The sequence below is a fragment of the Aquarana catesbeiana genome, linkage group LG13 (genome assembly GCF_042186555.1).
Source record: "Aquarana catesbeiana isolate 2022-GZ linkage group LG13, ASM4218655v1, whole genome shotgun sequence".
NCBI classification, from domain to species: domain Eukaryota; kingdom Metazoa; phylum Chordata; class Amphibia; order Anura; family Ranidae; genus Aquarana; species Aquarana catesbeiana.
In genome coordinates this window covers 201,370,190-201,386,220 of record NC_133336.1, presented here as the reverse complement: position 1 = coordinate 201,386,220, position 16,031 = coordinate 201,370,190, and the positions used below count along the sequence as shown (strand labels likewise).

The following is a 16,031-nucleotide window of genomic DNA, read 5'->3' as shown; positions in this document are numbered from 1 at the left end:
GAAACTGACTGAAGAGCCTCCTCCCATTGATCCTCATCTAAGAGTCCTACGTCCAACTCCCATTTTCTTTTCACTGTCAAGGGGTGTTTTGTAAGGTATTTGTGGAGTAAAGTGCTATAGCTCTGGGAAATGAAACACTTAGAGGTCTCTGCTGCTTTAAGTAGAGCGATAAGAGGGGTCGAGTCAGTATGCCATTCAGAGGTTTTTGATTGGGTTGTAAATGCATGCCTAAGTTGCATATAATAGAAAAGCATGTAAGCTGGCAGTCTATAAAGATTCCTCAAAGAGTCAAAAGATCGTAATTTTCCTTCACTTATGATTTGCGTTAAGTAAAAAATACCAAACCTCTTCCACCTCTCCGCATGTTGTAGTTTAGCCAGCTCTGGATAGGATGCATTTTCCCAAATAGGGCTATACTCATTAATGGCTATCGCCTCCTGTACATACTTAGTTTTATTCCATACCTTTTGTATAAGGGCATGTGTAGGGAAACTTTTATGAGGTTTTCCGAAAGCTGATGCCTCTAGGGCGGTTGGAACAGACTTACCACCTATCGTGTGTAGCATTATATATTCTGAAGCACTAGGAGTTCTGTCTGTAAGGTCTCCCTCCATAACCATGGAACCTATCAAATGTTGCATTTGCGATGCCAAGTAGTAAAGCCATGGATTCGGTAATGCAAGACCACCTTTATCTTTAGGGCGTTGGAGATTTTCTAGTTTTATCCTAGGTGGACGATTCTTCCATATCAGCTCACGAAAAATGGCATTCACTATCCTGAAAATCTTTAGTGGAATCACTACAGGTGAATTGTGCAGTATATATAGCAATTGAGGCATTAGAATAATTTTAATTAGATTCACCTTGCCTGCAACTGACATACACAGAGCATTCCAGGTCTTGACTCGTAAACAAAATCTTACCAACAGTGGGAAGATATTTAACTGACTGTATTCCCTGATCTTTGGGGAAACCTCGATCCCCAAGTATCTAAAGGAGGCAGCTATAGGTATATCCCCCACCCTCTCTTCATTTAGTAGTTGTACGTCATCTATCGGCATTAGGGCTGATTTGGTCCAGTTTATTTTGAGGCCTGAAAATTCCCCGAAACAAACCACTGTATCCATTGTGTTTCTTAGTGATTGATCCGTATCTCTCAATAGAATCCTGGTATCGTCGGAATAGAGCATCACCTTCTCCTGTCTGTCTCCATAGCAGAAGCCGGTGATATCTTGTGATCTCTAATCCGGATTGCCAGTGGTTCTAATGCCAGGGCAAACAGCAGGGGGACAAAGGGCACCCCTGCCGTGTGCCCCGGCCCAGAGTAAAGGGTAGCGACATTCTACCAGCTTCTCTATTTATCGCCTGAGGGCAGTGATATAACAAATGCACCCATGAAATGTACATTTCACCAAAGCCGAATCACCTCATTACCTCCCATAAATATGGCTATTCCACACTTTCATAGCGTCTAGTGACAGAAGAGCCCTCTTACCTTTGTTATCCGGCAGAGATTGCATGTTAAGAAATAATCTTCTAAGGTTTATTGCCGTGGATTTGTTGGGCATAAACCCCGCCTGATCGGGATGTATAATAGAGGCAATAGCCTTATTTAACCTGAGAGCCAAAACTTTAGCTAATATTTTTATATCGGACTGTAGTAGGGATATCGGTCTGTACAAGGCCGGGTCCACTGGGTCCTTGCCTGGTTTTAGAATTAACATGATGTGGGCCTTAGACATGGAGGGCGGTAGGGTATTATGCTCCCTGGCGATCTTAAAAACATTTAGTAGCTTGGGAAGTAGTATCTCAGAGTAAGTCTTATAAATTTCCATGGGGATGCCATCCCCCCCTGGGGCTTTACAGTTAGGGAACTCTGCCATGGCTGTCAAAGATGTCTTTAAATTCAAGGTAAACTGGAGGTACATGCCGAAGGCTGTCAAGTGCTGGTACTATGGTGGAGCAAGAGGCTGGAGCTGTGAGGAAACAGTGCTGGGAGCAGTATTGGGAGGAAAAGGAGACCTCTTTCTTCTTCCAATTGGATTAAAGGTTCATGTGCCTGTAGCCCGGGATGCCCCAGGATGATGGGAAACATAGGAGATGGGATAATGTCAAAACGCAGGAACTCCTGATGACCGGAAACTGTAGTGATAAGAATGGGTCTGGTCTCTTGGGTGATAAGTCCAGAGCATGGAAGAGACCCATCAGCCAGGTGTACCTGGAAGCTTTGTGATTTAGTTAAGAGAGGAATATGAAGACTAGTAGCTAGTGAAGCATCAAAAAGGCAGCTGCATGCTCCAGAATCAATTATGGCTGGCAGGCGGGTTTCTTTTTCCATCAACTGTAGGGAGACAAAGAGGGTGACGTAAGTTTGAGAAAATTCAGAGACTTGGTAGTTCATGACAACAGTTCATGACAACTTGAGAGTAGGACTTACTAGTTCTCATGGGACAGGTGCAGAGAAAATGTCCAATATCCCCACAGTAAAGGCACAGGTAGGCCTGATGCCTGCGTTGTCTTTCTTCTGGGGTGAGAGGAGCATGGACCAATCCTAATTGCATGGGTTCGACCTCAGAAGGAGTGGAGACTGGAGAAGCCATGAAAGGTGGATGGGAACCGGCTTGGGAAGCATCCAGCTGGGACAAGGAGCCTGAAAGCGTTCTGAGCGCCGCTCCCACATGCGCCTGTCTAATTTGGTGGCTGTTTGGATCAAGTCCCCTAAAGTAGCAGGAGTCTCCATCCTGGCCAACTCATCTTGAGAACTTCAGATAACCTTTGGCGGAACTGGTACTTACGGGCAGGCTCGTTCCAGCTGACCTTCGCCCTTGAGACAAGTTATGTAAGGTAGCTTCGGCTATGCGTTGGGGGTCATCAGTTGTCCCATACTTTCAAAGAAGGTGTCAATTGTATTTCACACAGGGCTCCTCTGTTCCATAAAACTGTGGGCCCAGGTTTGTGGTTCATCAGCCAGGAGCGAGATAAAAAAGCCCACTTTTACCACATCAGAGGAGAAAGTTCTAGGCTGGAGAGCCAAATACAAAGAACAGGCATTTTAGAAGGCTCAAAACTTTTTGCGGTCGCCATGAAATCGCTCTGGTGTGGGCAGCCATAATTACCGTAGGGTTGGATGAAACTTGAGGAGAGGAGTCCCCACTGGTGGGTGCAGGAGCTGAGGTAGGTAGTGCGGATGGCCCGGCAAGTTGCTGGAGACGACCATCTATTTGGGTGTAGCCCTCTTGTAACTTCTGAACTGCATCAGTAAGTGCTGACACCTGCTGGCACAGGATCTCAAGGGGAGAAGGCACTCTGTCGGCCTCTGACATGGCTGGTTCATACTATCAGGAATGTACTTATCAAGGCCGAGATGCCGAGAGCGGTTCACCCTTGCGACTAAGCGCAGTCCGCCCCCTGGAGGTAAGACAGGGAGTGGATGGCACAAAGAGGCACAGGATACCCAGCAGGAAGGTGAATACTGGATTGGTAGTCTTGGCATGGATGAGCAGCTGTGCAGAGATTGGCAGACGAGATGGCACACTGGAATAAGGTAAACAGAAAGTCCAGAACCAGGCTGAGGGTCAAACACAGAAGAACTGGATATTCCAACACAGGTTGAGGTATGGTGTCTGGGAGACACAGGGCAAGTCCAAGTCACAGGCTGAGGTTCAAGGGCAAGGAGACAGTAGGCAGATCTGAGTCACAGGCAGAGGGTCAAACACAGGAGAAGAGCGGAATCCATTAAACAGGCCGAGGGTCAGGTCGAGGAGAAGCAAAGTCAAGATCCGGGTCACAGCAGGTAATCAGGTATAACAAACTGGATCAAGGAACAACAGGAAGCTGAAGACGAACCAGCAATTTGTCTGAGTACCAGAGTCATTTATATAGGCCAACTAAAGGGTCAAGTTGGGCGTGCAAATGTGCATGCGTCGTAGCGCCGTTCCGCCGCACTTGCGCACAGGAACATGGCCAAGACACCTGGAGGAATTATTTTCCTGACAATCTCATTTCCAACCACCTATTACACTTTTGAAGGCCCTGGAGCACAGGACAATGGAATTGCCCACAAAATTACCCCATTTTGGAAAGCAAACACCCCATCGTATAATCTATAAGGTATAATGAGTCTTTTAAAGGGTTCATTTTTTTCCCAGAAGTTTTTGGAAAATGTGGAAAAAAATGTAAACTTTTTTTACACAAAGTTGTCCATTTATCAGATATTTCCAACACATAGCATGTACATAGCAAAGGTGATACCCCAAAATACATTCTGCTACTCCTCCTGAGTATGGCAATACCACATGTGTAAGCCTTTTACACAGCCTGGCCACATACAGAGGCCCAACATCCAAGTAGCACCTTCAGGCGTTCTAGGAGCATAAATTACATAAATAATTTCCTGGCAACCTATCATTTTTGAAGGCCCTTCATATTTCTAACACATAGCATGTACATGTACATACCAAGAATTACAATCCAAAATAAATTGTATTGCGGAAAGGGTAAAAAAAGCATTACCTGTGCTTTTAGTAGGTGTCCACAGAGCAGAGCACTGGTCCAGGCAGCAGGCAGGGATGTGCTTAGTGACAGCAATAGTAATTATCCAGGCAGCAGGCAGGAATATTGTCTATAGTCAGCACAAGGATATTGTCAGCACAGCACAGTCCATAGAAATTGTCCAGGCAGAGACAGCAAGCACAGCCATAATATTGGTCTTGGTACAATGTTACCTGCAGACACTCATTATTGTACTGCTCTCCAGCCCTTTATAAACATACTGCCTCTTGCTACAGCTAATTATTTCCATAGTCCAGGTAGCAGGCAGAGGTGTGGTCTGTTCTTGCGGCTGGCAGAGGCATGATGGCAGTAAGTCAGCAACAGGCTGAGGGGCACAGGGGTAGAGGCTTCGCCCACTCAAATCTCTATGAAGCCTCTGGACTCCAGACCCCAATCCAGAAATTCCAAAACCCGGAGAAAACAAAAAAATATTTTTTTTCCATCCGGAAAAACAATTCCACCCTCAGGGCTGCCCATTGTTGGACCTCATACCTCCTTTCTCATCATGGATATGATGAGCCTTTCCCTTTTCTACTTCTAGTAAGTGTGTTTTTAACTTTGGGCAATAAATTAAGCTTTGTGTTACTGCACTTAGAAGCGCCTTCGGTTTGTTTTTCATTTTAAAACTTCACTAATGCACTTCAATATACTGCAGTAAAAGTGCACTAATGCACATAGATATACTGCATTAAGTGTGCACCAACGCATGTCAATATACTGCAGTAAACATACACCTAACATACCTCAATATACTGCAGTAAATGTGCACTAACACACCTCAATATACTGCAGTAAACGTACACTAACGCATGTCAATATACTGCAGTAAACATGCACTAATGCACCTCAATATACTGCAGTAAGTGTACACTAATGCAGTTCAATATGCTGCAGTAAACATGCACTAACGCATGTCAATAGGACAAAGGGGTGGCTGTGGACATGGTATACTTGGACAGAGGGGTGGCTGTGGCTGTCGATGTGGTATACTTGGACAGAGGGGTGGCTGTGGATGTGGTATACTTGGACAGAGGGGTGGCTGTGGACGTGGTATACATGGACAGAGGGGTGGCTGTGGATGTGGTATACTTGGATTTTGCAAAAGCATTTGACACAGTTCTCCACACATAGGTAATGTGTAAGGTAAAGTCTATAGTCTTGGAAAGATCAGTTTGTAAATGGATAGAAAACTGGATAAAAGACAGAATTCAGAGAGTAGTGGTTAATGAATCTTATGCCTCGTGCACACGGTCGGATTTTCCAATGGAAAATGTGTGATAGGACCTTGTTGTCGGAAATTCCGACCGTGTGTAGGCTCCATCACACATTTTCCATCTGATTTTCCGACACAGAAAGTTTGAGAGCAGGCTATAAAATTTTCCGACAACAAAATCTGTTGTTGGAATTTCCGATCGTGTGTACACAAATCCGACGCACAAGGTGCCACGCATGCTCAGAATAAATAAAGAGATGAAAGCTATTGGCTACTGCCCCGTTTATAGTCCTGACGTACGTGTTTTACGTCACAGCGTTCAGAATGATCGGATTTTCTGACAACTTTGTGTGACCGTGTGTATGCAAGACAAGTTTGAGCCAACATCCGTCGGAAAAAATCCTAGGATTTTGTTATCGGAATGTCCGATCAATGTCCGACCGTGTGTACAGGGCATAACTCTGAATGGTCTAAGGTTATCAGTGGTTTACCCCAAGGCTCAGTGTTGGGACCCCTACTTTTTAATATCTTTATAAATGATATAGGGTATGGAAATAATAGTACAATTTCTGTCTTTGCAGATGACACCAAGCTTTGCAGTAAAATAATGTCTCCAATTTACAAACCAACCTCAATGAACTAATTGGGCAACTATGTGGCAAATGAGGTTTAATGCTGATAAATGTAAAGTTCTGCACTTGGGGGCTAGGAATATGCATGCATCATACATACTACAGGGAGTACAACTGGGGGAATCAATGGTGGAGAAGGATCTGGGGGTTTTGGTAGATCATAAGTTTAAAATTAGCATGCAAGGCCAAGCTGCAGTTTCCAAATTAAGCAAAGTCCTTTCTTTTATTAAGAGAGGTATGGACTCCAGAGAGAGAGATATAATTTTGCCCCTGTACAAATCATTAGTAAGACCTCATCTGGTATATGCAGTTCAGTTTCGGGCACCAGTTCTCAAAAAGATATCTGGGAACTGGAGAAAGTGCAGAGAAGGGCAACCAAACAGATAAGAGGCATGGAGGAGCTCAGCTTTGCAGAAAGATTAGCGGAACTGAATTTATTCTCTCTTGAGAAGAGATTAAGGGGATATGATCAACATGCATAAATACATAAGTGGTCCATAACATATATGTGATTACTAAGGGTCCCCTCCCACTCACAGTATGATCCCTTTAGGGGTGAACGGGTCTTGGGTTGACCTGTACTGGTTTAACCTCACTTATCTTTCGACACCCCATCACCCCACCACTCCACACACTACCTATTGTATCTAATGTTTCCATGGCCTAGGAAACACGAGATACTCTACCATTTAATAAAAAGGAAAAAAGGAAAAGAATTTCCTTTCCAGGTTGATTACGTATTTACCCAACTTTGTACTTATGTTGAAAATCTGCATAAGCAGCATTGTTATTTAATGCCTATCCTTTGATTCTATGTGGTAACAGCTCCGCGTTGTATTACTACATTGTACAATATATGTTATCAGTAACCTTCTTTCACTCTGTTAATGTTTAACAAAATTCAATAAAACTTATAAAAAAAAATACATAAGTGGTCCATATAGTGAACTTAGTGTTGAGTTATTCACTTTAAGGTCAGCACAGAGGACAAGGGGGCATTCTTTTCGTCTAGAGGAAAAAGAATTTCATCTCCAAATACGGAAAGGTTTCTTCACAGTAAGGAAAAGAAAAAACGGAACACCGTTTGTAGAGAGGTAGAGAATCCACTGACTCACCTGTGTGCTGTGGTTGTGCTTTTAATGGTTAGCAAAAATTAAATTGAGATAGTGAAGCCGCACTATCAAAAAGAAAAGCACCATAAACCAAGCAGTTTGATTCAAATAATTTATTAGTTGAAATCTGTATCAAAGACAGAATACCTTTTATATTTTTAGAAAACATAAAACATATAACGTATACAAAACATTGTTAAAAAGACAATCCGGATTATCAACCCACATGCTGCAAATTCTATGATAAAGATAATTATCTCAGATATCAAAAAACTATGAGAATTCAATTTGTATTAAAGTGCACACTGAGCAGAGGTAGCAATTGCCAAAATTGTATTGAAGACAAAACAATATCTTTAAAACCCCGGTCGTAGAGTAAATCTAGTAAAGATGGTCTTCCTCCCAAAATTTTTGTACCTTTTTAGAAATAGTCCACTCCTAATCCCAGCGTTTTACTTCAATAAATTGAAATCTATAGTCTCCTCCTTTATATGGTTGGGCAGGGTGCCAAGACTGGCACTATCCACACTGCAATTGTCAACTTCCAGCAATACTAATATGCAGCCATACTAGTTACAGCCCGCTGGTGGTTTTCGCAACCTAGAGACAACCCGGCGGTGACCTTGGAAGCAGTGATCCTGGGATTGTATTCTGCACTTAGTAACCTAGTGTTCCATGGAGTTAGGGCTCACCCCAAACTGACAACCCTAATGCGCACAACCATTATGGTTTGGCATTGAGCCAGGACAATCTCTCGCTCCCCGGGTACTACCTCTCCCCATGCACCCCTATGTGGAAACCTAATCTTCCCCATTTTCATAGCATGCCAGATCCACAGGTGTGGGCCAATAGAGGAGTAGTGGGCCTCAAACAGTGGTCATCAACCCTGTCCTCAGGGCCCACTAACAGGCCAGGTTTTCTATATTACCTTGGGGAGATGCAGACTAGGATACTGCAATCACTGAGCAGCAAATGATATCACCTGTGATGTATTTCAGTTATCTTGCAAACCTGGCCTGTTAGTGGGCCCTGAGGACAGGGTTGATGACCACTGGCCTAAAGCATCTGGTCAAAGAGGGTAGATTGAGCACATTTCCAGAACCTAAAACAAAACACAACCTACCAAACTGGATGTTTTTCCGTTTCCTACAGATGAGGCATGCCTTTCAGCATCCTTCCTGGTGGTGTTAACCTCGAGTCGGACCCAGTAGAGCGGTTGCTACCCACCAAGGTCCTCATGGCACCCCTGTTAGCAATATATTTCCACATATCAGCCTCCATACCCACTAAATTAACCAAACTATATGCAAGATGGAAAAGGGATTTGCCATCCCTTGAGGAGGACTGGGAGACGTGGGTCTCCTCATATGTCTCGATCATGATTTCAGCTAGGGACCGCTTCCTACAGTTAAAGTTCTTACACCGAGCCTATTACACACCTCTGAGGTTGGCTTCTATTTATCTGGACAGGTCCCCAAAATGCCCTAGATGTGGAGATACAGAGGCCTCCTTTATATATATGACATGGTCATGTCCCTTGTTATAGGGGTTCTGGGAACAGGTCCTGGCAGATGTTAATCAGGCAGCAGAAACCTCTATCCCACTGCAACCAGAAACTGTTGTTAAATGTGATTAATGATCCTAGTGTGGCAAAATACAAGAAGTTGTTCATGGCATATGTCACCTACTATGCCCGTAGGGAGATTTTGTTGAGATGGAAATCTGAGCTGCTGCCCACCATCACCACCTGGAGGAATACCCCATATAACAGGGATATGCAATTAGCGGACCTCCAGCTTTTGCAAAACTACAAGTCCCATCATGCCTCTGCCTCTGGGTGCCATGCTTGTGGCTGTCAGAGTCTTGCTTTGCCACATGGGACTTGTAGTTCTGCAACAGCTGGAGGTCTGCTAATTGCAAATCCCTGCTATATAACATATATCAATAGAAACTGTCTGAGTAAGTTTGACAAGATATGGTCCTCCTGAATAGACTCCTGGGGATCCTTTCCACTGGAGATAGCTCCTCCTAGCCAAGATGCAGACCCTTAGTCTGGTAGGGCAGATTATGAACTAGGAACCATTGGCACATGTCCTCCTTCCCCTCTCCCCCACGTCTCTTACCTCCCATTTATCCTGTTCTCCTCCTCCCCTTCCTCTCCCTTTTTATACTGCACTTATTCAGGATTTACTGTTTCCGGTGAGGGGGTCCTCTTGTAAAGACTTACTAACTCCCATTTTTCTATTTATGATGCACACTTGTCAGCTATTGATATTATAATTACTTGGTGGGAATAACATTTTGAACTCATACCAATACTTTAATCTCATTTGCAATGTACTGTAAATTGATTTGTATATACTGACTTTGAATAAAGTTCCGCTTTTGTTAAAAAAAAGGATATCTTTAATCACAAAGGTCAAGCTCATAAATGGCCAAAGAATGGAGTCAAAACTAGACACTGATTGTATCAAATATTGATGGAGGTAACTTTCCATGTATAACAGAGTAATATCTCCTTATAGTCATGTGATATATTACTCTAGCCACTGTGAAGTTGATACATCTACATACATGTTATATGTTTTATGTTTTCTAAATATATAAAGGTGTCCTATTTAGGAAGTCTGTCATTTATACAGATTTCAACTAATAAATTATTTGAATCAAACTGCTTGGTTTATGGTGCTTTTCTTTTTGATAGTGCAGTTTCTCAATTAATTTTTTTCTTCACGGTAAGAGCTGTGAAAATGTGGAATAGACTCCCTCCAGAGGTGGTTCTGGCCAGCTCAGTAGATTTCTTTAAAAAAGGCCTGGATTATTTCCTAAATGTACATAATATAACTGGGTACTGACATTTATAGGTAAAGTTGATCCAGGGTAAATCCAATTGCCTCTAAAGGGATCAGGAAGGAATTTTTTCCCCTTTTTTTGCCTTCCTCTGCATCAACTGTGGGTGTAGGATTGTGTGAATGGGATTGTATGTTTTTTTTTGGATTGAACTGAATGGACTTGTGTCTTTTTGCAACCTAACTAAAATGTAAAAATGTAATATACTGCAGTAAACATCACAAACCCACCTCAATATACTGCAGTAAACATACACAAACGCACCTCAATATACCGCAGTAAACGCGCGCTAATGCACCTTACTATACTGCAGTAATCACAGCCTGAAACACTAAACTATAAAAATGAATGGTTGCACTACACTCACACTGCACTATCACTATTTTTACTCTAACCTGTAACACACTATAGCACACTAACTTGCTAGTAGCAATGTACAGAGCCCTTTTCTATCTCTCTCCACTCCAATATCACACGCCAACTCCATACCATACACTTATTCAGAACACAATCTTAATCAGATCACTTCTGTATATTTATATATGGTCAGAATATGGAGAATTTTACTCTGACATGATACATGTAACATAGGATTCGTTATATTCTGCTGCTTGGACATAATTGTAATGTGTAGCTTGGTGTATGTGAAAGGTCAGCTTCAATCATACATGACTCAGAGCCATCATCTTATATTCCTCTCTATAGGTGAGGGTCTGCCGGATCAGATTCTGCTGGATGAACTCGGACATTCCCTGACTCCGGAGCTGAAAGGTAAATAAAACCCGTTGTGTATCTATCACAGCAATCACTTTGTGTAAGGTGCGGAGATGGTGTTGGAATAATTACACTTCATTTGTACCATCTACTCTACTGAGGACTTCTAGATCTGAATCTTTATAAATTATGATAATCTATGAACACCATTTATACTTGATCTGGGGTCTGTCTTCTGTTACCAGGTTCATAGTTCTTGAACACTAAATTGTATTCCATTTTATTCCAGGGCCAGAAGCTCATTGCAGGAAATGGATCTATAAATGGTGTTCTCACCAATGGAAAACTGTATTGCCCTTTAAAAACTGTAGCCTGCTAACTTCATATGTCAAAATGCTTCTATCTGTGTGAGCTATTGTGACATCATAACCCAACAGATGTGTTTGTGAATAATACTATATGATCACCATGTCAGAGATTTCATAGTGATCACAGGACTGGGAATCATGATGATTTATTCCTGAATGATAGAGGAGATTTGGATGTCACTTAATAATCAGAAACATACAAAGATGTAAATATTCCTAGTTCTCATCTGTAATATCACTTAAAGTGGTTCTAAAGGCTGAAGATTTTGTTTACCTTCTTGCATTCTATGAAGATAAAGGAAGATTTCTTATGTTCATTGACGGACACAGCCTCTTCTCTTCTATAGGCCTCCAGTTATTTTGCCTAGTGCCAGGAGTATGGATGTATTGTTTTATGCTGGGACTTGTGGTCTTATAGCTTTCTTATTTTTTTCCTTTTCTTTTTCCGTAATTTTTTCATGTTGAAGTCTTCTATTAACAGTCAGGTCACCCCAGTTTGACCAGCGAGAGCACACAGACCACTAGCTCTGCTCTCAGTCGACAGCGACTATGACCCATCCTGGACTGGGGTGGCCAGTGAGTTAAATGTCTCATGTGGACACATATGATTGGGCACCTATAGTCTGTGTCACAGTGTTACCCATGACTCAAAACCCCTCACTTCAGTGGAGAGGAGGATCTCTGGGTCCAGCATAGGTTCATATGGCTGCCATGTGGCTATTTTCTCCCTTCGTCTTTCAGGACAGAACCTGGAGAGAGCGCAGCTCCACCCACTTTCCCAGGAAACACTGCAGTCAGTTTTCTTTATAGACCGGACACTTCCACCATGGCCTCAGTTGTAGTGTTTCCTCCATGGTGGAAGCACTGCAGGGAACCAAGAGTGTGCTATGCTTTCTCCAGGTGGGGAGAGTATGGGACATACCTGTGGGGTAGTATGTTTGCTGGCCAGCCCAGCATCCCCCCTTATGGGAGGGGGGTGCTCTGGCGTCTCCCCCTCTTCATACCCTGCGAGGGTTCAGGCTGCTGGAGGTCCCCGCTCTCTGTAGACCAGTGGCTGCAGGCTGGAAGGAGGGATGGCATGCTTCACAGCTGTGAGAGCAGCATCTCCTCCGTTCATAAGCCTCCATGCTTTCCGGGTCCTGGGTCGCAAGTGCATCACTTCTGGCCGAGGCAGGACTTCCGGCGGTGTGACGTGGCTTCTGGTTCTGGCCACTGGAATGCAGGATGAGGGGGCAGCCTTTGCTGGTGTCATTTCCGGTCATCACAGCCGCGAAAGGAAGGGAAGTTCAAATAAAGAGCAGCTGAATGCCACTGTGAACTCAGGCAGCATGGAAGAGGAACAAGCGGTGGTGGCAGGAGCAGGAGCCACTAACACCAGCCAGACCCAAGTAAGCAGGGACAGAGGTCTCTGTACATTATCCATTTGGGTCTTGTATTTTTCCCTCCCTTACTCCCATGGGGGGAGGAAAGGGAGCCTGAACCACTCTCCTTGGACCGTTTGTACTAAGGAGAGTGTGTTTGTCTTTTAGCATGGTGATTCTGTGGGGAGATTCACTAGTAAGCTGCGGTATCAAACACAGGGGCTAAAGGGTTGGCTCCTCTATTTGGCAGCTGGTTATTTTCTTGCATTAAAAGCTTGTTACTGTTTATCTATATGTACTGTTTAGATATACGTATTAATAGAGGGCTGGTTTTGGTGCATTTCAGAAAGTTAAAAAAAAAAACATTCCTCCCCTCCTCCTAAAAGGAAATGCCCATCCTGCAAAAATGCACTTAGGGAGTCTTGGACCAAGGTGTTATGCAGGACCTGTATAGCAGATCTAGTTAAGGAGGAAACTTCCTCAGCTACACCTGCTACTTAACCAGGAGAACTATTAAGCTCCTTCCGGAAATAATTGGCGCACACGTTTGAAACATTCCGTTCTTACCTGGATAAGCACCCAGCTGCACATCCTAAAGGCAGCGCAATACCCTGTTCTTGTCCATCTGTTTCTGTATCCAGAGGGGGCAGTGATTCAGAGGATGAAGAGGGAAGTGTTTCCCCAGTTTCTGAGGAAGAAGAGGATGAAGAGAAAGAGGTTCTTCTTCACGCTATAGACTATCCTTAGGTGAAGTGGATGATCTTTTAAAGACTTTGAACATCGGCGGACATGTGGGGGAATGTCTGGACATTGAAGGGAAAGGACATGTTGCTGAGGAGCTCCGCCGATCCTTCCACAATCCACCGTCATCCTGCAAAACAAATGACCTGGTGAGCCTCCAAACTTTCCCCAACCGCCACTGGACATCTTCCACACTAGCCCCTGGGAAAATTGTGGAGCCCGGCCGGCTGATTGAGTTCTTGTTGGGCCATGGCCGGCTCCACACAACAGAGACACGTGCCCATCTTGAGGCCTGTGGGACCTCCAGCATCCCCAGGCTTGAGTGCCGTGATCGGCAGAGCGGAGGGAGGCTAACCATTCAGCATCTGTCCCCGGGAGGAGGCTGGGCTGTGTGGGGACCCGAAAGACCGCCGGAAGATCAGCAGAAGCAGATTCCGAGCACTCGCAGCCCGCCACCATCTTAAGGCCTGTGAAGCCTCCAGCGTCTCCGGGCTCGAGTACCGCGACTGGCGGTGCAAGAGGCAGCTAATCCATCTATATCTGTAGCGGGTGTCACCTGGAGGTAGCTGGATTGTGTGAAAACCCGAGAAGCCACCGGTGGATCAGTAAAAGGCTGCTTCCAGGCACCCATAGCCCACCGCCATCTTGTGGCCTACTGTACAAGGTACATCCTCCGCACCCAGGTACTGTGCCCCAGTGATACTGTGCCGCCTTCCCTGTGCCTCCATCCTTGCAGGAACTGTGTCCTGAGGCAAGCCCTGACCCTGCACAGATAGCTTGGCACCACTGAACCTTCTAGCCTGCTCTCTGAGACCCGGTGCCTGCCTATTGTCCCTCACCAAGCATAAAGCCCCCCTTCAGCACAAGGCACACTGCGGATGGGCCCTCCCCAGACCCATTACACCCTAAAAGAAAGGCTTCTCGGGCACATTCACTGCCTCTGAACATGACAGGCATGTAAGCTCGGAGCTCCGTCCCCCTCTGCCTACCTGGGACCAAAGGAAGAATTACACCGCAGTGTTCAATCCCCAGACATCTTCCACCATGGACCGCTTCCTGCACAGGCCCGCATCCACGGCCTCAAGTGGCAAAGACACCGCACAGGATCCACAAGAACATTCTGAGCCTGAGACAGGTACTTTATTTCACATTGCACCCACTCCACTACAGGGAACATTTACCCCATTAACAGCAGATGTCCTAGACACCAAACTGCAATCCCTGCTCCAGGCCATCACCCACAATATTGCCCAGGAAGTAGGGAAACTTGCTAAAGAGCTGAGAGGTGTGATAGACCAACTGGGTGATCGCACGGACATCCTTGAGACTAAGTTTGATGAGCTAGTGCAATATGTCCAAGTTTTAGAAGAAGACAATGCTACCATTAAACACTCAGTCACTAGGGAATGCAGGCAGAATCTACGGATCAGAGGCATTCCTGAAACAGTGGAAGACAGAGACCTTCGTTCCTATCTCCTGAGTTTGTTTAATGTTGTAGCCACAAAAATCCCTGATATTGATTGGCGTTTAGATAGAGCTCACAGATCTTTAGCCCCTAAACCTGGAGCCAACCCAAGAGATATGATTGTCAGATTTCACTACTATGACAGCAAAGAAGCTTTAACTATCGCCACCCGTAGTCAATCCAGGCTTGATTTCAGGGGGTCCAGGATCCAGATCTTCAGTGACCTTTCACCTATCACTCTGGCAAGATGAAGAAATCTTTGCCCGCTGACTCTACACCTTCAGACCCATAAAGTTCTGTATTGCTGGGGATTCCCCTTTCGCCTCTCTGCATCCCGAGATGGCATACAATATTCCCTATGTGACCTCCAGGAAAGTGATGCCTTCCTACGCAACTTAGGCCTACCGCCTCTCCCTGATGAGGATCCTGTGCTGCTTTCGGCCACTCCTAAACCACCAGCAGTCCCGGGTCGCATCTGGACCCCAGTGAGACAGAAGCCACCCAAGACTAACTTCACTACTCAGAGACGTCCATCTTCCAGACTCCCAACCTGAGGAACTTTTCACGTGGCTACGGCTTTGTATGCTATTTCTGTTTGGACTCCTGATGTTCCTGTGTGGCTGACTACCCCCTAGTGGGCCTATGCATCCATCATCTTGCCCGTGGGGTGCATTGACTGTTGTTGTTCTTTTATGACACCCTGGTTTAACAGTTTTACATTTTCCAAAGTTTATATTTTTTAATGACCCAGGCCTTTTGCTCTAGAAGACGGAGGGGGACCCTCCGGCCCCCATCTTCTGTGGTCCTCATGCTCCCCTTCCCAGCCCAAGGCTCGGATCTGGCCTTCCTGGAGGCCTTTGCCCTTCTAGGTTTCTTATGGACTTTCAACTATTTTTTCTTTTTCTCCTTTTTGCTGCTTTTTATTTTAATTTCTATTTTGTTTTTCATTTTCATTTTCACTTTTACTGTCTTTTTCACTGTTTTTCCTCTGGTCTTTTTTCTGACCAGAGGCTGTTACATCTCA

General features: G+C 44.7%; 2 protein-coding genes across 4 annotated transcripts in view; both read left to right on the top strand.

Moving 5' to 3' along the window:
• The window catches only part of LOC141117699 (NACHT, LRR and PYD domains-containing protein 3-like), a 2,363,088-nt gene that overhangs the window by 2,030,581 nt on the left and 316,476 nt on the right, over window positions 1-16,031 (top strand). The window lies entirely within an intron of this gene.
• The window catches only part of LOC141117536 (NACHT, LRR and PYD domains-containing protein 3-like), a 387,369-nt gene that overhangs the window by 140,482 nt on the left and 230,856 nt on the right, over window positions 1-16,031 (top strand). The window contains exon 6 of the mRNA XM_073610435.1: window positions 11,064-11,129. Within this exon, the coding sequence (XP_073466536.1) occupies window positions 11,064-11,129 (66 nt within the window). The remainder of the gene's footprint in view (window positions 1-11,063; window positions 11,130-16,031) is intronic.